This window comes from Psammomys obesus, unplaced genomic scaffold, assembly GCF_907164565.1.
Source record: "Psammomys obesus unplaced genomic scaffold, mPsaObe1.curated_primary_1811, whole genome shotgun sequence".
Classification (NCBI taxonomy): Eukaryota; Metazoa; Chordata; class Mammalia; order Rodentia; family Muridae; genus Psammomys; species Psammomys obesus.
This window is the reverse complement of record NW_026586383.1, coordinates 1384375-1407904: the sequence shown is the minus strand read 5'-3', so window position 1 is coordinate 1407904 and position 23530 is coordinate 1384375. Positions and strand designations below refer to the sequence as shown.

The following is a 23530-nucleotide window of genomic DNA, read 5'->3' as shown; positions in this document are numbered from 1 at the left end:
TAGAGAGGGCCATAAATGTCTGTTTCTCTGGGAAACTCTGACCTCATTTTGAGGGATTACGCTGCTTTAGATTATGTGATAGTCTCCAAATGATTTCCACCTACACACAACACCCTGTAAGACTGGAGTTTCTGGGGAGGGGGATTGCTGGTGGTTATTCTATAGTGAAGAAAGCAAGCCTCGCTATGGAGCATGGTCACAGAACTTACACAACAGTGAAAACTCAGGAGCACATCAACAGCCATGGCAAGCAGAGGTTTTTTTAAATTCCAGGTTGAAAATGTTTTTTCTTAGGGTATTAAAGATAGTATTCTCTTTATGATTTCTACTGCTGAAAATTCAGCCCTGAGTCATACATTTGACTGCTCATGTAAGCATTCCATGTTTTGTGCCCCCTCCCAGTAACTCTTGCATATAGTTGGTGGCCAGGTTTTTTGTTGTTTGCTTCTGAGGGGGTGTTTCTTTTGCAGTTGTTGTTTTGGGGTTTTGCTTGCATTTTCTAGAACTGAGTCTTGACAGTTGTCATCTTTGTAGGATACTGTTGAATATTTTCAGATATTAGCTCCACACCCCCTTCTTGCACTTGAAGTTTTGTTTTTTTCATGCTGTGTAAGCTGTTCTCATGTCTTCTCTTTGCCCCTCTGGGCTGTATTGTGAGGATTTCTTTAGGTCACCGGCATTGTCTAGTCTATTGCCTGTCCTTTCATTGGAATCAGTTCTCAGTGTTAAGTCCTATTAGGTTTTAATGAGTTCCACTTGACATTTGCAGTCATGCCCTTCTGCTCAACTTGAGCGTTCTGACCGTGCTCGTGTTCTTGGTTGGTGTCGCCAATCTCCTGGCCACTGCAGGTCTTCTGTGTTTGTTTCTGGACTCTGAAACTTGGTTCCCTGTTTCTCTTTTATAATCAAAATCTCCTTCCTCCCTCCCCCTACTGTCTTTCTCTCATCGTCACTCTCTCTCTCTCTCTCTCTCTCTCTCTCTCTCTCACATACACACACACACACACACACACACACACACCTGCTAGTTACTAGTACTTATATCTTGGGGAATTACTTGAAGTATAACCAAAATCTCTACTCTATTAGGGTTCTCAGTCAATCTGCCTGTCATCATTTCTGCCTTTAAATCATGTGAGGATCAGTTTGTGGCTGTACACAATGTCAGGATCTGTTTTGTTTTTCTTTACTGCCAACACAGAGGCATCAGATGGTTGGAAAATGGACATGGATATTGCTTCCCTTTAAGCACTGGGGCAGTTCTTGGAATTTCAGCTCCAGCTGTGGGTATTGGGTCTGTCAGACTCCCCATTTCAAATGGTTCTTATCTTACCTCTTTTTCATACTGCCAGAGCCCATGAACATAGAAGTTCCCAATTCTGAAGGAGCTTTTCACTCTTGGGTAAAGCTGGCTTCAGAAAACTTATCACATCTCTGGGTTCCCAATTTGCCTTTCATTTTGACCCTTGTATATTCCTTAACCTTTTAGCAGTTCTTTTGTGCATCTTAAGAGGTCAATTGTATGTCACTCCATATTTGGGTTCTTCCAACTGCAGCCTAGTGGAGGCATCTTTGCCTGTGTGGGGCTTGGGATGAAAAGAGGTGTTTAGTAGGGGACCATTACTTACATGGTTTTGTTCTTTGTTTTCTAGCTCTCCGGGAGATGCTCCGTAACCATTCTTTTGTGGGCTGTGTGAATCCTCAGTGGGCCTTGGCACAGCACCAGACCAAGCTATACCTCCTCAACACTACAAAGCTTAGGTAAGTCTGTGAAAGCAGCAGAACTACCAGAAGAGTGGTCTCTGGGGACAGGCTCCAATGCTGGAGGGCAGGGGTGGAAAAGCAGGTGAGATGGCTGGGAAGAATACAGCCTCAAGAGTCACAGATCTGAGTGCTAATCGGGTTTGACCTTTTCCCATTGACAGTAATTTCTTCTCTATTGTGTATAGTGTATGTCATGTATGTAAGTAACCTATCGACAGGAGAGTAAGATTAAATTGGAATTTTGTGGGCATAAATGACTTGAGAAGCCCAACCCTTGGCTTCTAAACACTGGAGGATCAGGTGCTGAGGGCTTTGTGCTGTTAGAGATCTGGAGTCCTTATGCCCACCAGACTTGTAGGCAGGAGGCCCATGCCTCTATCCTGGCACTGGGAATGCAGGAAAGGCTTGAGTTCTAGCCACCACAGCCAGATACCGACAGCCTGGGAAAGGCGATCCCAGTGGTGCCATTGGCCTCATTCGCACCTGGTCACACTTTTACTGTTCCCAGGGTCCTTGAGAATCTACTGCAGCTAGAGCGTGTAGAGCGTGTATTGTCAGACAGGTGATGTATATGGGAGGCCACCGCCTTGCATCCCCTGTGCGTTGTTTGTACTCCGGAGCTTCCCTTCTCTGTCTTCCCGTGACCTTAGCCTACTTCTTGGTTGTATAAATGGAACGGGCACTGTACACTGCGTGGACGTGGTACATGAACTAACAGTCCATTTCCCATCTCATCGAGGAGCTGCCCCAACCCTGAAGCTCCCTGCTGGCATGGGTACCTGCTTTGGAATTCAGGGTCATTCTTCTTGGGTTGGGAGCCTTTTGGGCATAAGGCTAAGTCCAATTGCACTTTGGTTTGTTCAGCATGTTAGCTTCTTTTCTCATTTCTGTGACCAAGTACATGGCAAGAAGCATTATCTGGGCTTCATTTTTGAAGGGATGTAGTCTGTTGTGTTAGGAAAGGCACTGTGGTAAGAATGGCTCCTGGCTGCCATAGCAAGGGCATGAGGCAGCTGGGTATATGACCACAGCAGTCCAGAAGCAGAGTGCTCAGGCCATGACTCTAGTTCTGCCCTTCCAGCCTTGGTCTGCCCGCTGCACCTCATGGTGGTGTTGGCACTCAGATCACAGCAGTGTGTGGTGGGCTGGGTTAGATGAACTCTTCCCTCTCGGCACGTGGAGTGTGGTGTGCATGTCTGCCGCTCACATGTGATCAGCTTCTTTCATCTCACGGTAGCAGTCAAAGCTAGTACCAGAATTTCAGCTTCTTATTGATGTCCCCAATCTGAAATCCAAAATGATTTAATAAAGTAGAAAATTCCCTGTAATGATAGCATTCAAACTAGAAAAACAGTTAGCTTTCTATCCTCTTTCATGACTCATGTCGTTCCCTGAGTTTAGTCCTGTCTCATCCTCTAATATTTATCCTGTGTCCACATGCACTTTGTTTACATGTTTATGCTATAGGCTAGGATTTGCACAGGAGGAAGGTTTTCATTAGTAATTCAGGGTACATCCCTAATAGCTATTCTTGGATTCTTTGTCAGCCAGTGCAATGCACTAACTCAGTTGTCAACATGTTTCCAGATGTGGGGCAAAAGGCTGCAGTCCAGCACTTGGTAGTGTAGGTAAAAGATGATTGCAAGTTCCAGATTGGGCTACATAGCAAGACCTTGTCTCCCGCCCCCACCCCAAAACATCAGTGCAGTATAATTCTGCCTTATGGTCCCTGTCTGATGACTTGGGGAAACCCTGCCCTTTCTGTAAGCTGCACAAACGTTTCTCATATAAGCTGTGCTGTGGTGCTGAGGATGGAACCCAGGCCTGCCTGTGGGAGGCAAGCACTCCACCCTGTGGTGGTTGATCCTGAACTGTCAAAAGGTGATGTCTTGTGCTTTGTTAGCTGGGCGAAGGGTAAGCAAACAGCATCTTAAATTTCATTGCAGGCATCTGAAAATTTACAGCACTACAGAGGAAGTAAGCCAGACTTAGTGTTTGAACATGTCCAGGAGTGATGGCTGCCAAGTCCTGGCAGGAGTCAACATTAGGAATACCAGTGCTTTGTGTAGACAAGACCTGTTAGCCAGGTCCACAGCCAGGCAGCAGCATCTTTGCCCCATTCTGTTCTTGCTGTTCTGCCCTCAAGCATAGATTCATTTTTTAAATTAATTACAGTTTATTGACTTTGTATCCCAGCTGTAGCCCCCTCCCTCATCTCCTCCTAGTCCCACTCTCCTTCCCTCTTTTCCTCCCATGCCCCTCCCCAAGTTCACTGATAGGGGAGGTCATCCCCTTCCATCTGACTCTAGTCTATCAGGTCTCGTCAAGACTGGTTGCACTGTCTTCCTCTGTGGCCTGGTAAGGCTGCTCCCTCGTCAGGGGGAGGTGATCAAAGAACAAGCCAGCGAGTTCATGTCAGAGACAGTCCCTGTTCCCATTACTAGGGAACCCACTGTTGACACTGAGCTGCCACAGGCTACATCTGTGCAAGAGTTCTAGGTTATCTCCATGCATGGTCCTTGGTTGGAGTATTAGTCGCAGAAAAGACTCCTGTGCCCAGATTTTTGTTTTCCTCTCCTTGTGGAGCTCCTGTTCCCTCCAGATCTTTCTATCTCTCTCTTCTTTCATAAGATTCCCTGCACTCTGCCCGAAGTTTGGCTATGAGTCTCAGCCTCTGCTTTGATACCCTGTAGGGTAGAGTCTTTCAGAGTTCCTCTGTGATAGGCTCCTGTCCTGTTCCCTGTTTTCTCCCTCTTCAGATGTCTGTCCCGTTTGCTTTTCTGAATGAGGATGGAGCATCTTACCCAGGGTCCTCCTCCTTGCTTAGCTTCTTTAGTTGTACAGATTTTAGTATGTTTATCCTATATTATATGTCTAATATCCACTTATAAGTGAGTATATACCATGTGTGTCTCTCTGCTTCTGGGATACCTCACTCAGTATAATCTTTTCTAATCCCCACCATTCCATGCAAATTTCATGATTTCCTTGTTTTTAACTGCTGAATAGTATTCCATTGTGTAAATGTACCACAATTTCTGTATCCATTCCTCCGCTGAGGGACATCTGGGTTGTTTCCAGCTTCTGGCTGTTAACGAATAAAGCTGCTACGAACATGGTTGAGCAAATGTCCTTGTTGTATAGAGCATATTTTGGATATATGCCTAGTAGTGGTATAGCTGGATCTTAAGGTAGCACTATTCCTAATTGTCTGAAAAAGCACCTGGCATAGAAACAGAATGATGGATCAATGGAATCGAATAGAAGACCCAGAAATAAACCCACATACCTACAGGTACTTGATTTTTGACAAAGAAGCCAAAATAATACAATGGAAAAACAATAACAACAAATGGTGCTGGTCTAACTAGATGTCTACATGTAGAAAACTGTAAATAGATCCATATTTATCACCCTGCACAAAACTAAAATCCAAGTGGATCAAAGACCTCAACATAAAACGAGACACACTAAACCGGTTAGAAGAAAAAGTGGGGAAGAGCCTTGAACTCATTGGCACAGGAAACAACTTCCTGAACAGAACACCAACAGCACAGGCTCTAAGAGCAACAATCAATAAATGGGACCTCATGAAACTGAAGAGCTTCTATAAAGCAAAGGACACTGTCATCAGCACAAAATGACAGCCTACAGATTGGGAAAGGATCTTCTCCAACCCTATATCTGACAGAGGGCTAATATCCAGAATATACAAAGAACTCAAGAAGTTAAAAAGCAACAAATCAAGTAATCCAATTTTAAAAATGGGGTACAGAGCTGAACAGAGAATTCTCAAGAGAAAAATATCAAGTGGCAGAGAAACGCTTAAAGAAATGCTCAATATCCTTAGTCATCAGGGAAATGCAAATCAAAACGACCCTGAGATTTCACCTTACACCCATCAGAATGGCTAAGATGAGTAACTCAAGTGATAACACATGCTGGAGAGGATATGGAGAAAGGGGAACCCTTCTCCATTATTGGTGGGAATGTAAACTTGTACAACCACTTTGGAGATTCATTTTTCTTAATGTCCTTTATTTTTATTTTTCAGTGAAGAGCTGTTCTACCAGATACTCATTTATGATTTTGCCAATTTTGGTGTTCTGAGGTTATCGGTAAGTCTCTTTCCTCTTTACTTTGGAAACTGTAGTTGCTTGTTTCTCAAAATATGAGCTATTCATTGACATCCTACGTAGCAAATGCAAACTTTCCTAAGTATGTTAAGAGGTTTTGTACTGTATTATTATTTGCAATGAAATATTTTTTGGTTGAACCTTTTCAGGTGAATAGTCTCTTTTCTAGCCATCTTAAATAAATGTAGAAATTACTACCTATTTACTTGAAATTAAAACTAGAACTAGTCTCTAAAACCATGGCCAGAACAAGAATGGGGTATGTGTTTCCTTTTCTTTATTTTGTGATGCTGTCGTAGGCACACACTGTCATGGATTTTACTCTGAACCTCTTAACAATTTTAGCCCACGTGTTCCAAGATGGTTTTGGTGACTAATTTTAATTTAGACTTCTGGAAATTAGATGAGGATTGTATTGTATCCATAGATCACTTTTGAGAAAAGATATTTTATTAATGTTTCACGTCTTCATGGTTCTGTATATGTCAGTTTAAAGGTCTCAGTTCCTAATGTTTATTGCTAGACTATAGAAATGCATATAACCTCTGTGCACAGATGTTGTTTCTTATAGTTTTCCTTAACTCAGCATTTGGTTATTGCTTTTGTAAAGTCCGTTTTTCTGCATAAATGGTCATAATTTTGAGAGTGAAGGCAGTTTTACCTCTTCACACTGAGTTTCAGTGCTTGCCCTTTGTCTTGACAGCTTGGAACTGTGGGACCAACTAAAAGTGGCAAAAATGAAAACCTTTCCCTTGTTCTGATCTTGGAGAAGTATTCACAGTTTTGTTGTTTAGCTAGTAGCTGGGAGCGAGTTTTTGTGGGTGCCCTTAGGAAGTTGGAGAGATTATTTTTTTTTCTTTTTAATTTAGTAATAAATGCTGAAAAATTCTCAACTGCTTTTTCTTCCTGTAAGATATGATTTTTAATTTTTAGACTATATACCAAAATCATTGACTAGTTTCCATGTGTTAAACCAATCTTTCACTCCTGGTATGAACACTACTTAGTTATACATTATCAGGTTTTATTTCCTAAATTTGTATGTATAAGTTTTTTTGTCTGTATTCATGAGTGTTACTAGTCATTTTGTATTATATTTGTGTGCTTTAAATAGAGGATAATGTTGACGTCATAGATGCTCTCCTTTGCCATTTTTCTGAAAGAGTTTTGTAGAGTTGTTAATATTTATTCATCGTTTAGAACAATCTGGGCTTGAAGATTTCATGATAGGAAGTTAGGAGACTCAAGTTATTCCAGTAGTTTTTTGGGCTGTCTCTCCTTGCTCTGTGTGGGCCTTAATGTGGTGCACGGCTGTGCTCGTGTGTGTAGCCAGAGGACAGTGTCGGGTGTTGTTCCCCAGGAACCATCACCTCCTCTTGGTTTCTGTCATTGTCTTGTTTTGAGGCAGGATCTCTCACTAGGACCTGGAGCTTTGTGGTAGGCTAGGCTGTCTATATTTAGATCTGCATCATTTAGCAGCTACTCTCTTGGAGATTTTCCAGAAATCTATTACTGGTTTGAACTTTAGTTCTTAGTTGAGAAACACTCATGACTGTGCACACACTTACCGAGACTGGTTTCATGGCCTAAAGCATGTGTTTTGTGTTTTTGTTCTTGTGCACCTGAAAAAAATCCTATTCTTAACCTCACTAGGAGTGTCCCGTAAATGTCACACATATCATGCTCTCTGTGGTGCTTGAGTCCATCATCTCCATGATGATTCTCTACTTGCTCTGTTGTATGAATAGCGATATGAAACCTGCAGTCAGGAGTGGCCAGTCTGTCTCTGATGATGCTTTTATATCTGAACTGAGTTTGGTCTGTCGGTCTCAGGCTTCCCACCTGATCCCTATATTCTTGCTTCTTCCCAGGAACCAGCACCACTCTTTGACCTTGCCATGCTGGCCTTAGACAGTCCTGAGAGTGGATGGACAGAGGAGGATGGCCCAAAGGAAGGACTTGCAGAATACATTGTTGAATTTCTTAAGAAAAAAGCCGAGATGCTTGCAGACTATTTCTCTTTGGAAATTGATGAGGTGGGGCAGCCATTCTAATGCCTCTGAGTTATTTTTCAGATAAGAGTCAAGTTCCTATGTTGGGACCAAAAGGCTGGCCTCCCCTCAGAAACCACATGTATCATACGTGCCATTTTCTCCATTTCCAGTATGCACTGGAGACTACACGGCTGTACTGTCATTCATCATGCAGTTTCTGTTCCCAGGGAGAGCTCTCCCACAAGGGAAAGCTGTGGTCCTTGCAGGCCGCAGAGTCAATGAAGCTATGTTGCTTGCTCTTTTTCTTCCTCTTAGCTTTGTCCTGACGTCTCTGAGCAGATGCAGCAAGCTCTTTTTAATGCTCAACTTTCAGGGCACTGTGTCCATCCTACAACCTGCACCCAGGACAAGGCTTAGAGAAGCACTAGATAAATGAAATCTGTCATTTATAATGCCATTATTTCTTACCCTTTTTTTCTTGACCTTTTTCCCACAAGCAGGAAGGGAACCTGATTGGATTACCCCTTCTGATTGACAGCTATGTGCCACCTTTGGAAGGACTGCCTATCTTCATCCTTCGACTGGCCACAGAGGTACAGAGCAGTACAGGCTAAGCAGTGGGTTTGCAGTGTGTGTGCATGTACTAGAAGTACTTTATGTGGAATGGAAAAGATCAAAACAAAACAGCTGAGGGCCCCATCAACCCATACGCCATATATATCCCAGCAATACTTACCAGCCAGCTCTGAATGCCAGGAAAGTCTTCGTTAAGTCTGGGGTTGTTTAGAAGTAAAATGTCAGAACACTGAATTGAATGCTTGTCTTGTATTGAATTCTGTGGACCAGGTAAATTGGGATGAAGAAAAGGAATGTTTTGAAAGCCTCAGTAAAGAATGTGCTGTGTTTTACTCCATTCGGAAGCAGTATATCTTGGAGGAGTCAACCCTCTCAGGCCAGCAGGTACTGTGGTAACTAATGTACACTAGCACCTAAGACTGGGACAGGTCTCATGTAGAATATGGGACTTAAATCATGTCTAAAATCCTAGTTTCACTCTATGTGACAAAGGTCAAGCAACTGCCCTCAACTTTTTTTTTTTTTTTAAACCCAGGGATTTGTATATTGTTCACATTGACTTTCAACATAATACTACTGTTTTAGCCTCCCAAGTGCTGGGATTATAGGCATGTACCAGCACACCCAACTTTTTAGAATGGTCAGCTTTTATTCATGACTTTGATTTTGCTGAAGTAGAACACAGACCCTCTCGAATGATCTGAGAACCTATGAGATGTAGAATGGGTGCATAGGATGTCACAGTGAAAAGGGGAAGGTTAGGCCAGTGTTCTGTATGCATCACTGTTAGCACTTAAACCCAAATCTTCAGACTCTAGGCTAGTCTTCTGTCTACCTCAGTTTCTCCCTATTTTGCATCTGACCTCTGCCAGATACAATCTCTGTCATAGGTCTACTGCTTGTCACTTTTTTCAGTCAAATGGTAATGCTCACTTACATTGTAGGAGAGTCAAGAGTTTCTAAGAACATGAGAAGCCACTGTAATACTTAGTGATCGTGAAGCTTGTTGACCGCTCAGGACAGTTCTGTAACCAAGGCTTCCATACAGAGGAATGAGGAAGCAAATTTACCCTTCAGGGAGTATCAGAACAGCTATTTTAAGATACCCGCAGGTTTGGTATAATCCAGGAGTCAGGCTCAAAATGTCAGATCCACTGCAGTAGAAACAAAGTTTCCTTCTGTAGGCCATCAAAACACTGCTGTCTTTCCTGCTGATCAGACCTGTGGGATCCTCAAGACTGTCTGTCACAAGTTTTAAGCAGCATAGCCCATTACATGCCACTGAGACTTTTCCAGGCCCAGTTCTGGTCATGCCAGTGGGAAAGCCAGTGTGTGGGTAGATAAATGGCATTTCATGTATTTTCCAGAGTGACATGCCTGGCTCCACTCCAAAGCCCTGGAAGTGGACTGTGGAGCACATTATCTATAAAGCCTTCCGATCACACCTTCTACCTCCGAAGCATTTCACAGAAGATGGAAATGTCCTGCAGCTTGCCAACCTGCCAGATCTGTACAAAGTCTTTGAGAGGTGTTAAACAGTCAGAGCACCTTAGAGGCTGCATGGTTGTCCATGGTGAAGCTAGTGCTGCTCAGGAAACCACAGGACAAGACAGTTGTGTGCTTAGAGGTTTCCAGTGCTCACTCTTCTTGCCCTGTCCTCATTGTTGCTACAGCTCAGTGCACTTCACCTGTGGATTGGCTACAAATAAACTCAAGTGTCTTGATGGGATTTTTGTAACTTCACATCAGAAAACTTTTAAAGATGATTTTCACCTAGTATACACTGGGTTGTGTTGAAAACTCCAAAAAGAAGTTTGAAAGTTCCTGAGCCCTAAGGAGTCACTTTTACACACACTCTTAAAAAACAAAAACATGTTAACATGTTCTTATCCTGGAAATTAGTGCTATCAGATATCATAAACTGTCAGTTCAGATTCCTTTTAAAGAAGCCTGGGAACAGCAATTTTTGAAAAGTCCATGTTTTAGGTTTCTTACACATCTCTTCCCCGAATGCCCAGGCTTAAATCCATCTTAAAACTTTCTTACCTCCAGCTTTGCTTAAAATTAAATAATAAATTCCCAAGGCTAGATATGGTGTATGCATGTCTTGATACCAGCACTTGGAGGCAGAGGTAGGTGGATCTATATGCAGGAGGACAGTCTGGTCTAGAGTGAGTTCCAAGCAAATTGAAACCACATAGTGAGACTCTGCCTCAAAAAGAAAAAGTCACTCTCGAATGCAGATGGTCATGTCAATGGATTGGACCTGGGAAAGACACTCAGGTGTGTCTGTGGCAGTGTTTCCAGAGCAGATGACTGGTCAGGGATAACTTACCCTCCAACTGGGCAGCAGGAACCACTACCAGCAGTTAGACCAGAATGAGCTCAGGAAAAAGTACACACCTGCCTGTACCCATTCCCTGATGCTGCAGTGGACTCTTAACTTACCTCGCCTTCCGAGGCAGACCCAATTCCAAGACTCCTTCCAGGGATCTTCCAGGCTTTTGGTTCCAGGCTTTTGGACCTGCTAAGGCATCCATCCAGCCTGGTGGACTGAGTAGCGACCAGGTTTTCTTCTACCTTTCCAGCTTACAGCCAGCCATTCTTGGAATGCCTAAGCCCTATTCTGTAAATTTTTTTCATACACCCCATGAATTCTGTTCTGGTAGAGAACCCTGCCTAAAAATTACTGGTGCAGACAACTAGGTTGTTGCTTTGAACTTGCCATGTGGTTTCTAGGCTTTGGAATAGGTTTACAAGAGGGAGTTTGGAGCTGCAGGCTAGGGGAGCTCTGGAATACTGTAAACAGAACTTCATGGATGATTCTCATGGGAGTTTGGAAGCAGTGCAGCCAGTGGGGGTCATGGCTCATATAGTTTGAGAATGGGAACAAGGACGGGTAGGATCTAGGCTAGAGGACATTCATGTTGCACTCTGGAAAAGGCCTGCCGCTGTCTTTTCTCATGACCTTGAATAAGGCGGACGATGATGAATTAAGTTGTTTGGCAGAGATAATTTCAAGACAGCTTAACGTTTGGGTGGTAGCCTGGTTATCACTGCTTTTATTGAGGTTGATTGACAATTCAAAACAGATGAAAATACGCAGTCCGGTGAGAAAAACCATGAACAAGAAGGATGAACACATTTAAAGTTGCAGAAAAGCAGGGTGCAGACAAGGTATCTGTAATGTTAGAGAGATGAACACAAGTAGAGAGACCTTACACTTTATCCTCAGCAATGGCAAAGGTGACCTGAGGGTCAAGATTCCACTCACTGAAGCTTCAGTATGTGGATATGCAAATTCACTTGAAAAGTGTGAACAACATGCTAGGGGTTTCCTACGTGAAAACCATCTGCCGAGACTTGCCCATGAACTCTACCACACCTTCCCTGTCATTCATAATGGACTTTGCTCTTAAACTGTGAGCCAAAATGAGTCCATCCATCCGTTACTTGTAAGGTATTTGGTCAACATTACAATAATACAAAAGCAGTATGTAAAGAGTGTTGGTCTTGACTGGAGAAGCTCAAACTGAGAATCCACTCCTATCAGTATTTGAGGCTAATTTATTATCAGGGAGAAAAGTTACCTAGTCTTTTAACTGGTAAGAGTTAAATTAACCCACCCAGTGGCTCTGAACACCTGTCTAGACATTCTAGTTTAGAGGGTCCTGGGGAAGCAAAAAGGAGTCAGTGGCCTCTATTTCACCCTTCTCTGGCTATGTCTCTTTTTTTTTTTTTTTTCCCTCCTGAGTCATTCTGTCTTGGAGTTACTTTGGAATTGAGGAATAACAGGACTGGTAAGAAATATCTTTACAAGGGACCAAAACTCCTCCCAAACAACACTCAAAGGACAGATTATGGCTCAAAATTAGACACTCCAACAATGATGTACCCTGGAGTGGGAAATGCTTATGCCATGGAGACCATCAAGCGGTTTCAGTAGCCAGCTCTCCAGAGCCTTTCACGGGACCTGGATGTACTGTCAGCCCACTGGCGTTCCCAAAATGACTTGCTTCATCAGCACTGCATGTCTCAGCTGACTCCTTTGTTCCTTCTTTTGAACTGTTAACACTTGGAACATTAATTTGGAGTTCTGGAAGCATTTTGTCTGTTCTTCTCAACATGGCCACATGAAATGAGTCTTTCTTTTGCCTTCACTATTCAACTCGAGTGGCTCACTGGGAGTTATCCAGGCCTTTCTCTAAAACCAGTAATAAAAATATAAACTCTTCGGTGCCCAAGCAAGCTACCTTAATATCAGCCCTGCCTCAGCAGAAATAAAGCACTCAGCCCAAGCATGAATGTCCAGGGTTTTAAAGCAGAATACAGACCACAGCATGCAATGGAGAAGGTTTTAAGGAAAACAACATCTTATTTAAGAAAGAGCCATCTCAATTGAAATGACCAAACAAGAAAAGGCTAAAACAAGAGTTAGGGCAAGGCAGGGCTTCTCAGAGAAGCTCCTGAGCCCAGGAGGCATACAGGCTAAGTGACTTCAAGTGGAAAGGAAGAGGTGCTCTGTATGTATGAAGAGCTGGATAAACTGACTGTAATAGAGAGAACAGGGTAAGTCTGCATTTCTGCCCCTACTCATGCAACTGCTGCTCCTATTCAAAGATGCACCAGATCCTCTCAGCTCATGATGGAGTTTCCATATCCTAAAAAATGAAGGGACAACTATCATTCACTTTTGAGTTCATTTTATTATCTAGTTGCAACTCTAGATTTATGAAGAGACTTTGATTCATTAGAGTTTTCCTCAATATAGTTTCTTTGTAAACACTTTGAGCTACAGTAATCATTCCCATGAGACCACCTTGATTCTAACAGAAGAATCACACACCTTATAAAGTGGCTACAGTGGAGGAAGGGCCATCCTGAACTGGTCTCTTTAAAGATGAAATTAAAGTTGCTAAACATTTCGTATTCTGCAACCAGGCATGACGGTACATGCCAGGAATCCCAACATTTAAGAGGCCCAGTGAGGATGATTGTGAAGTGGAGGCCAGCCTGGGCTACATAGACCCTGTCTCCCAAAAAATTAAAAGATCTATACTCTGGATTATCTCATCTTGAGAAAAGAAGAGCAAGACAGGACTGTACATGGTTGCCATGTTCTGTCCTAAAGGCTTCTGTAACAGTGACTGCCCGCAGCCAATCCTCGTTGGCAGAAAGGTGTGTTTAACGAATTTAGGCGAATTCTCTACCTGCCTGCACTGTCCCTGTCATCCCTCGAGCTTGTCTGAAGATTCATTTCACAAATAAGCAGCAGATGAAAATACAAGGTACAGCTCAGTGGATACAGAGACTAAGGACCCTACTCTTTTAAAAAGAGTATAGATCTGGACTTCCTCTGCAATAAATTTAATATACACTCCCCATATCATTTTCTAACATTTTTTATATAAATTTTAAATATCTTACAAAAAAAAAAAAAAGATTTTTTTTCCTCCAAACATATAAATTTGAGTGAAACAGACTCCCCACCCCTGAACACATCCTCACTGAAATGTATACGCTCTGGTAAGAAGAGTAGGAATCTTGGTTACTTGGTCTCTGAAGCCTGTGTCACACCGTGGAGAAGGCACTTGTGGTTTTGAGGTCTCCAGCAAGTGTCTCAGCTCTCAGAATGGCCATCCTCCAGAACCCACACCAAGGCCTCCAAGTGCCCAGCAATGAGGCAGCTGGAGGAAGAGGTGAGAAAATGTGATTCTAGAATGTAGAATGTTGAAAATAAAAACAGCACAGACTAGTTCTCACTGTTAAAGTGAACTACAAACAAAATGCAAATTCATGACAATTAAACCTGCTTCATTCTCATAAATTATAAAATACAAAGGTGGCTGTTTAATGACAAGACTCAAACAGTACTCCAAGGGGTTTGTGTCAATGTACAAAAAGAGTCAGTGTCTCTGGGCAAGGCCCTCAGAGCACCCAGGTGGAAGGCTGCCTCCTACTGCTGGGCTAGAAGGGCCGTCCTGTTGGCCTTCATCTTCTCTAGCCGCTTTGCCAGGTGGCTATTGGTCATCTCCATCTCCTCGATCTTGTCCAGTGCTGTACGTAGCTGGAGAAAAAAACACAATCACTTTACATGGTCAGAAGAAAGCCCAGCACCCTTTCCCTTCAGCTTTCTGGGAAACGGGAGTTCTGATGGTGATAGCCATGAATGCAGTCCCCAAACAGCTGCTGCCTTTCTGTAGGCAGGTAGAGGACTAAACAATGGTGCTGAAAATAGTTTAAAGCACAAAACAAGATGTATAAAAGCTGCAAAAACTGATACCATCTAAAGCAAAACCCCAAAATACATTTTTATTTGCTGCCTTACAAAAAACAAACAAACAAAAAAACATTCACTGTGCAGCCAACTGTGCAGGTCCAAGCCTATGTAACAAGCAAGTGGCTCCACTATTTTTTTTGTCAGGTCTTCTTAGTTTTGGTTATTTGAGACAGGGGGTCTCATCATATAAACCAGGCTGTGCTCAAACTATCAAGAGATAGGCCTGCTTCTGTGTCCTGAGTGCTGGGATCAAAGGTGTGCGCCACCACACTTGACTAAAGTGAAATTTCTTATTTAGTGTGGAATTTTTCCACAGAATTCATCTTTTTAGAGCTGTGTTCTCCAAGAAGCATGTTAACACAAGTACCTCTCGCTGTAGCTTCCTCTTCTCGGCTTTCAGTTCATCTTCAATTTTCTCAGCGTTCTCAGCAGCAGTTTTGTACCTTAGCACCTGCCCCTCGAGCCGGCTGATCTGTAAATATGAGGACATCGGCTTCTAGGGTTTGCCACCACTGCTAGGCAGCAAAGGTAGAAGGGCAGTGTCACTGGGCAGCCAAGGGTCCCGGGGAGAAGTACAACTGCAGTCATTCACTATGGGGCCAACCTTTAGGCTTATGAAATGTACATGAGATTTTTTTTTCTTAAGAGGCACTGTTTTTAAATTCTTTATAGATATATCTACAAAAACCCAATGACAGTTACAAAATACTACAGTCTAAAAAATTAGTACATCTGTTTCACTGTGAGCACGCAGAGGTCTGTGCTTGTTTTATGTCAACTTGGAGAGGAGGGAGCCTCAACTGAAAAAAAATGCCTTTGTAAGACTAGGGTGTGGGCAAGCCTGTAGGACATTTTCAGTGGGGGAGGCCCAGCAGATTGGGTGTTGCTAGCCCTGGACTGGCAGTCCTGAGTTCTGTAAGAAAGCACACTGACCAACCCAGTAAACAGCATTCCTCCATGACCTCTGCATCAGCTCCTGCCTCCAGGTTCCTGCCTTGTTCAAACTCCTCTACTGACTTCTTTCAGTGATAAACAGTAATAAGGAAATGTGATTTAAGGCCACCGTTCCTTCCCCAAGATATATTTGGCCGTGACGTTTCTGCACATCGATAGAAACCCTGACTAGGGGTTAGAAGTCAACCAGGTGTCTCCTGCCATGTGGGTCCTGGGGATCAAACTCAGGCTTGGCAGCAAATGTCTCTTAGCTGCTGTGCCATCTTGCTGGCCCAGTCCTAGAGCAAGTACAAAGCTAGATTACCCTACCAGGTGTTCTCTGATGGCTTTTCAACTCTAATAGAGCTTTTGAAGAGATCCAGCTGCCAAGGCTACCCACAGACACTCAAAGGTCTAGCCACTTTGATGCATGGGGCTCAGAAGCAGTTGATCACATTTAGTGGCATTTAAATCACAGAAGTACTTACACTTTGTTCCAAGGTGGTTATATCTTGTTCTGCTTTGGAAAGCTTGAACTTGTATTCACTAATTTGTCTATTGGCATCTCCTAAAACAGAAGACAATAATGAATTACTCATCACCAGATATGAAGCTGTGAAGTAGCACACAGAGGAGATGCAGTTCAGTTCTGGGCACAGCTCCTGCACCTCTGCTCAGCAGCATCCTAGCGATCAAGAGTCAGAAGCAAAGTCCACCTTTCCCTCTAGACCAGTAGTTCTCAATCTGTGGGTCTTGGCCCATAATATTCTGCATATCAGATTTCTACATGATGATTCATAACTACAACTTTGCTACTGGCAACAAGGTAATTTTATGGTTGGGGATCATCACAACATGAGGAACTTTACTAAGGGGTCGCAGCGTTAGGAAGGTTGAGAACTACTGCTCAGAACTTTGAGAAAGGAAGCTCACAGGGTGGCAATGGCCCCTGCAGCCTCTGGGTCCCCCGATTCTCTGAACCTAGCCTGTACCTTCCAGCTCCCAGGCAGTGTTTTTGCTCTCTCACACTCTGATTCAAGTCTTCGCCAGGCTCAGTAAGAAGCACTCATCTCCATGACTCTAGGGAACTATAACTTCTTCCCTTGCTTATTCTATTTGCATTCTCTTTATGACAATTATGCTCTGTAATACTGATTTGCATATGTAAAGAGAAGGGTCCTGCCTTAGTCTTCTTAAATCTACTATGTGCCTAGCCAAATGCTCTGCAGCATATGCTTCAACAAAGCTGAAATAAATGCTTTAAAATAACACGGCAATATTATGAGTATAGCCACAAATCATTAGATGCACATCAACATCATACTCAAGAAGTTTAGAAAATGGGGGACTGGGGGTGGGGACGAAATTTCCACCAGGATCCTAAAGCTAACAACTTCGCCCTTTGAAGATTATGCAGTTGCAAAGTCTGTGGAACATAAATCAGATTTAACCCAACAAAGAAAATAATTCAAGCCTCCCAAAGAACTTTCCTCTATTTTCACAGTAGGCCTGCCTATGTGGTGTTCAGTACAAGCAGTTTTGCTACTGGACAGTTATTATCACCTTAAAGTAACAGGAACCACGGATGGAAGCACCTATCTGTAATCCCAAATCCCAGCACTTGGGAGGCCAAGACAAGAGGACCATGAGTTCGCCGCCAGCCTGGGCTGCACAATGAGACTATCTCAAAAAACAGATAAAGCAGCTATCGCCAAGGCCACCCCTGGGAGTACAGAGAATATTCCACTCACAAGCTCTACAACAGAAGTGTTAGTCCCGTTTTTACACACATATCTCCAATAACCCATTATCAAAATATGCAGCTTCTTTATCACTTTCAAACACTGATTTCCTTCTCTATACAAGTCTACTTATTCATTTCTTTTGTCATTGAAACCCTACTCATGCTACAGGTCAAGCTGTGCTTCAGAACCAGCAGCTGCTAGTCCTGGCTTCCAGGCAACCACTCAGGTCATTTAACTTCCACCTGCAAAGCCCACCTATAATACCAACTTGGCACTAGGAAGCAATCACACAAACGCTGGACTGTTCCTCTTTAACTTGGTTCCTTTTGAATGTGCTGCTTTAGCAGTCTTTCAAACCCTACTTGTGCCCTCTGGGACTGCAGGCATCCACTGCGCTGCTCAGGCTCACCATCCCAGCACCTAACTAGACTTCCCACATTCTGTCACGTTCCAAAGCAATAAGCAAGAAGAAACTACTCATCAAACAATCTGAGGGCCCTGAGGTCCAAAAGAGGAAGTAATACTAACCACAGAAATTACTACTAACGAGCTTCAAACCCCAGAATTCCTCCATTCAACCTAAGTCCAAACAGGTCACAAACAGCCAGGATTTTAAAAGTCCATTATCAGGAAAGCCACTACAAATGAGAAAAATAAAAGTCCCTATTGTTAAGTTATATATCACTACCAACAGGCTAACTATAAGAATGGATGCTGGGACAACTCTGCTGTGGGATTTAGTGTGAATACAATAGACACTTAAAAACAGTGGGCAGATGGCTCAGTGGTTAAGAGCACTGGTTACTCTTCTAGAGGACTCTGGTTCACTTCCCAGGATCTACATGGCAGCTCACAGCTATCTGTAACTCCAGTTCCAAAAGATCTGGCACCCTCTCACAGACATACATACAGGCAGAACACCAATGTACATAAAAATAGGTAGGTCTTTTTAAAAAAAACCACCACCACCATCATCAAACATGGTGGCACACACACCAGCACTTGAGAGGCAAAGGGAGACAGATTTCTGAATTCTAGGCCAGCCAGGTCTATGTAGAGAAACCCTATCTCAAATAAACCAATGATACGGGGTCAAAGGTAGAAAGGGAAAAGAAACATAATTTGGGTAAACTATTTTGTGGCCTTGTTTTTAACTTGATGTAAAGATGAATTTTTTGTTAAAAACTAAGACATTTCAGAAGCAATATTAATATGAGCTGATCTTAAATCTTCAATCTTCCAAAATAAATTCTAAAGAAAAAGCTTAGATGGAAGAGGGTCCCACACAGGAGCTCAGAGAATTATTCAGACAGTGACTGGCCTGTGGCATCCTTGGGACTCACAAGTGAGCAGAACCACTTTCCTAGACTTCAGCAGCCCACATAACCCAACTCTATTCCTGGAATACATGCTACGTACTAGTGCAGACCGGCCTGTCCCCCGGTACCTACTCTGCATCTCGATGAACTGCAAGTCTGAGCCATTTTGCAGTCCGGCCAGGTCCCCAGATGTGTCGTCATTCCTGGAACACTTCTGCCGTTCTTCCTCTAACTGCAGCTTCAGTTTTCTAATCTGAAATGGAAGTAAAGGTCACCAGTGAGCTGTGTGTCTGTGTTAGCTTCTTTCTCTCAGGCGTGCTGAGCAAGCACCAACATGGAGCTATAGCCGTAGACTTCTTTCCTACTTTAAGTTCTCACTAGGTTGCCCAGGCTGGCCTTGCACTCACTCCACAGCCCAGGAAGAACCTGAACTTGGGATTCTCCTTCCTCAGCCTCCCAAGAAGAAGGGATTATGGACCTGTGTCACCAGGCCTGGATGGAAAGTAAGTGTCTTGAGCTTGCATGTGGGCATGCAAGTGTGTGCATACACAGAGGCCACAGGTCTGTATCAGATGCCTTCCTCAGTTGGTCTTCATTTATTATGAGATATGAATCTCACCAAACCTGAAGCTAATCAATTTGGCGAGCCAGCAGCTCCAGTGACCCTCCTGTGTCCACCAACCCAGTGACGGAACTACGGACACATGCTGTGGTGCCAACTATTGGGAATTCAAATTTGGGCCACATGCTAGCCCAGCAAGTGCTGTGAGACCAGCTCCTAAATGCAGTTCTCTCAAATGAAGCCCAGAGGCAGTATCATATACAAAACAGACCCTTGTATTAGCAAGTCATACAAACCAAGCACTGTTTTCCTGTGAGACAAATGGCTCTAGGCATTTGATATAAACTAGTGTAAGCAGAAAGGGATGGGCCTCACAAACCAGATGTCCCAATATAGCTTTTGTTACTTGTGTGTGTTTGCACAACAGTACATCTTTTGAGTATTTTTTGTCTTACTAAAACAAACATTTTCATGGGTAGTTAGGACTTTCTGTTTAAAAGCTTTTTAGCAATAAGCTGAATACTTAAGAGAACTTTAAATGCACAAAATTAATTGGAAGCACAAATGGCTGGCTTTCCCATGGCCTCAACTCAGCCCTTTGCCACGACCCAACGGGAAGGGCAAGTGCTAATTTCACACTCAATGAATGCACGAGTCTCAGGCACCCTGCCCTCTATACACATGAGGCTGCCTTAAGAGAATTATCCCATCATTCCCATCACACTCAAAAGGAGGAATCCCTCTTCAGGACTCTCACGCACAGGGCCTGTACCATGCTTAACCTCAGCCCCCAAGAAGCAGCCTGCCACCAACTGATGCTCCTGCTGCAGTCTCATCTCAGAGTGTGCCTTTCACCTCAGTACTCTCACAGAGCCCTGCCACTCCTCTAGTCTCACTAAGCGCTGCTGCTTATGCCTTCCAGCTTCCTACCTTAACCTAGACATGGAATAGTGTTCTCGGGCTTTCTTCATGTTGCTGAACTCTCCTATTCTCACACTTTTGGAAGTCTCTGTTCTTAATCTCATCTGTTCAAATTAGTATCTAACTACCTCACATCTTTACTGGTGTACTGTGCCTCTGTCATGTTAGCTCCAGATTTGCACTCCCAAAACTACCCCTTATCTTAAGTCTTAGTCATTTCAATATACACCTAGAGTAGTGGCATGCTCCCATAATGCACTTCAGTTTCCGGACCACCTCCCGTTCAAGGGTCTGTCATTTACCTCTTCTTGCCCTTGGCCATATAACAGACTTCATCCCTAGATTACTTAGTCCCACACACTCTAACCATGAATGCTCATTTCCCAGTTCACTCTCCCTGGACCCTAACATCCCTCAGCCACATTCACTTCACTACACCTGATCTCTGCTCAGAGGGTCTCCCAACACTGGCCATCCAGCTTAACTTCTCAGGCCAGTGTGATCATCACGAAGTCTTGCCCTGGTCAAGTCTAACTCTCTCATGATTATGTGCCTATATCATACAGCTGAATGCAGCTAGAGAAACATAATAAAGTACTTACCGAAACTTTTCACATATAATAACAGCTTTTTGCAACTGAACTGCTCGGCCTCTTTCTAGCCTACCAGGGGATGGACTTTCCAAATAAATCCACAATCTAATTGTTCATCTAAATTTCCTACATGTCATGAACAATGTTTTAAACAATGGAGTAACACTCACCATTTGCTAACTGACTGAAAAAGAGCCAGGAAAAGAGTAAGTAAAATCACTCAAGTTTTTCCAAACTCAAGAATTAGAAGTTTAGAATCAACAAGGGCTACTACCATGCTTAAAAACTTCTGAACATATCACTGTGAGGTTTCAAGATACTAGAGAGAAAGAGAATAAGACAGAAGGAGAAAGGAAAACATCACCCATGAGAGATCAAATCTCAAAATATCCTCAGAATTGTTCTATTATTTATTGTGTGTTCATACACGCACACACGTGCGCGCATACACACACACACACATCTATGGAGTTCTCCCTTTCTACCTTATGTAAGTTTAGGGACTGAACTCAGGTGTCTGTCTGACTTACACAACATGTGCCTGAACCATCATCTCACAAGCCTAGGCCTTCTCATTTCTGAGCAACAACCTTCAAAGACAGGAAATGAAGAAATAGGCTTTTATTAACCTCAAGGAACATGACATCTTCAAGGTCATGGGAAATTAACAGCACACATGGTCTTTCCTAGGGAAGCTACTAAAATACATACCAAAATAAGAGAATGAAAGAGGAAGGCAGAAAGACTGAGAAAATGGAACCCAACCCAAACCTCCTCAGGCAGAGAAAGTCCCCAGGCCTGAAGGGTGGTCACACCAACACAGAGTGAAAAAGCCACTAGTCCAGAATGGGTTGAGTCAGAGACTGAAGATGGAACCCAGAGAAACCTGGTGTGTATCAGAAAACCTTGAATAGGGTTAAACTACTGCCCCAAACAGTGGCTAACTTTGTGATAAACACAAGAAAACCAGGCACAGGGAACAAAAAGAAAAGCCAGCTTGAATATAGGCTGGCTCTCTGTGGAACCAACATTCAGAGTCCTGTGGATGAAAACAGGCTGGCTACAGGAACAGGAAATGTGCACATGTGTGGCAGAGGCCTGTCTTCCACAGAGGAATGTCAACAGATGGTGCCTTTAGGGAACAGCATCATCCAGTCAGTGCCTTGCACTAAAGGTCAGCCTCGTACTAAGGAGGACGGAGATGGTCAGCTGAGTGTGGAAGGGCAAGCTGAGTGTGGAAGGGCCGACAGCAAGCTTTGTGTGCATCCTATACACTATTTTTCAGACAAAATCTGAATTAGATTTTCTTCCTTTAAATGTCACTTGAATACTAATGATAGAAAAACATTTCTAATTTTTTTCATTGTTTTCGAGATAAGGTCTCACTATGTAGACCAGGCTAGCCTCAAGCTCACAGAGAGCTTGTCTCTACCTCCTGAGGGCTAGGACTAAAGATGCGCACCACTTTGCTCAGCTATTTCTAACGAGCATTTTAATTTATTGGTGTTTTATTGCCTATCTTAGATAAACTAATAGTTTCAGATGAGCAGATGTCTCACCTGTGACAGGAGCTCTTCCTTTTCTCCAGCAAGTTTCCGTAGCCTCACATCTGGAACAAGTGGGAGAGTTGTAAACTGAACTTGTAAGGTGCTCACAAATAGCCAACATCTAAATAACTGCATTACTTACACCATGAACATGAAAAGATGTCAAAGGCTTGAATTGCAATAGAAAGAATACTTTATTCTCCCAGACATATTCCCAGCTAGTGACAGTTATGACATCAAATAAAATACCTGCTCCCAGAGCAGTGACTTTCTGCCTAGAGACAAACTGCAGTCCAGAGGAAACCATTTTGCTATTGTTGTTGCAAAAATGTACAAGTTCTTCCTAGCTGTCTTCAGAAGCTCCCACCCATGGAGGGAATATGGAGCAAGAGTGGGACCCAGGAGGGTGAGGCCTAGCAGTGTGCCTGCGATAGCCAAGGTGGGGCTGAGATGGCTAAAGTGTGAGGGGTGAGTGAGGTGCTCCAAGCCTCATGGTCAAACAGAGAGCACGGTGGATCTGAATACCTGGCTTCAGCCTCTGCTTAAGCCAGTGGCTAACTTACTGCTCATTCAGCCTGGGCAGATGCACAAGGCAGCTTCTCTCTAGGTGGAAACAGGTTCCCATGGGCTGAGGTGACAAGGCTAGTTCAGCTAACAAAGCAGCTCACAGCCGGCAATTTAGTATGAGCCCATACTAAATAAGGTCGGCCATGTCAGTTCCAGTCCCTTTAGCCCCTGAAAAGGTGGAGGAACCCCAGAGCTGCCCACTGTAAGCTTCAGTTCCCTACACTATCAGGCTATGAACAGCTATGAATGGGAACCACAAGAGAGTAAACTTACTTAAAAGATTTTTGTTTTGTTTTTATTTTTGTAACTTGACTGCATGGTTTCTAAGGGTGGGCTTTGTAAATGACATCATGTCAACTGTCAAAGGTGAGCATGCCTGCAGGATCTCCCCTCTAGCTCACCCGCATCCTCCTCTTGCTCACCCTCATCTTCTTGCTCACTGCTCACCCGCATCCTGTATCAAAGTGCTCAACAATTAATTATATTTCTAGAATTCTATATGAGACAGTATGCCTACTATTTAAAATATTTCAACCTGTGCTGTTCTTATAGTGCCTCACGTTCTCTTAAGAAAACTCCACACACAAAACTAA

The 23530-nt window shown here is 43.3% G+C and overlaps 2 protein-coding genes across 4 annotated transcripts in view; one reads left to right on the top strand and one right to left on the bottom strand.

Moving 5' to 3' along the window:
• Positions 1-10558, top strand: part of Mlh1 (mutL homolog 1) — a 42570-nt gene extending 32012 nt beyond the window's left edge. Inside the window, exons 14-19 of the mRNA XM_055601530.1 lie at positions 1653-1761; positions 5819-5882; positions 7772-7936; positions 8395-8487; positions 8741-8854; positions 9838-10558. Coding sequence (XP_055457505.1) covers positions 1653-1761; positions 5819-5882; positions 7772-7936; positions 8395-8487; positions 8741-8854; positions 9838-10005 — 713 coding nt within the window. The 3' untranslated portion in view covers positions 10006-10558. The remainder of the gene's footprint in view (positions 1-1652; positions 1762-5818; positions 5883-7771; positions 7937-8394; positions 8488-8740; positions 8855-9837) is intronic.
• A 2598-nt stretch (positions 10559-13156) lies between these two features.
• Positions 13157-23530, bottom strand: part of Lrrfip2 (LRR binding FLII interacting protein 2) — a 98222-nt gene continuing 87848 nt past the window's right edge. For all 3 annotated transcript variants that reach the window (XM_055601846.1, XM_055601844.1, XM_055601845.1), the window contains 5 exons: positions 22383-22432; positions 18880-19000; positions 16172-16251; positions 15118-15222; positions 13157-14537 (listed from right to left, as the gene is read on the bottom strand). In XM_055601846.1, the coding sequence (XP_055457821.1) occupies positions 14427-14537; positions 15118-15222; positions 16172-16251; positions 18880-19000; positions 22383-22432 (467 nt within the window). In that variant the 3' untranslated portion in view covers positions 13157-14426. The remainder of the gene's footprint in view (positions 14538-15117; positions 15223-16171; positions 16252-18879; positions 19001-22382; positions 22433-23530) is intronic.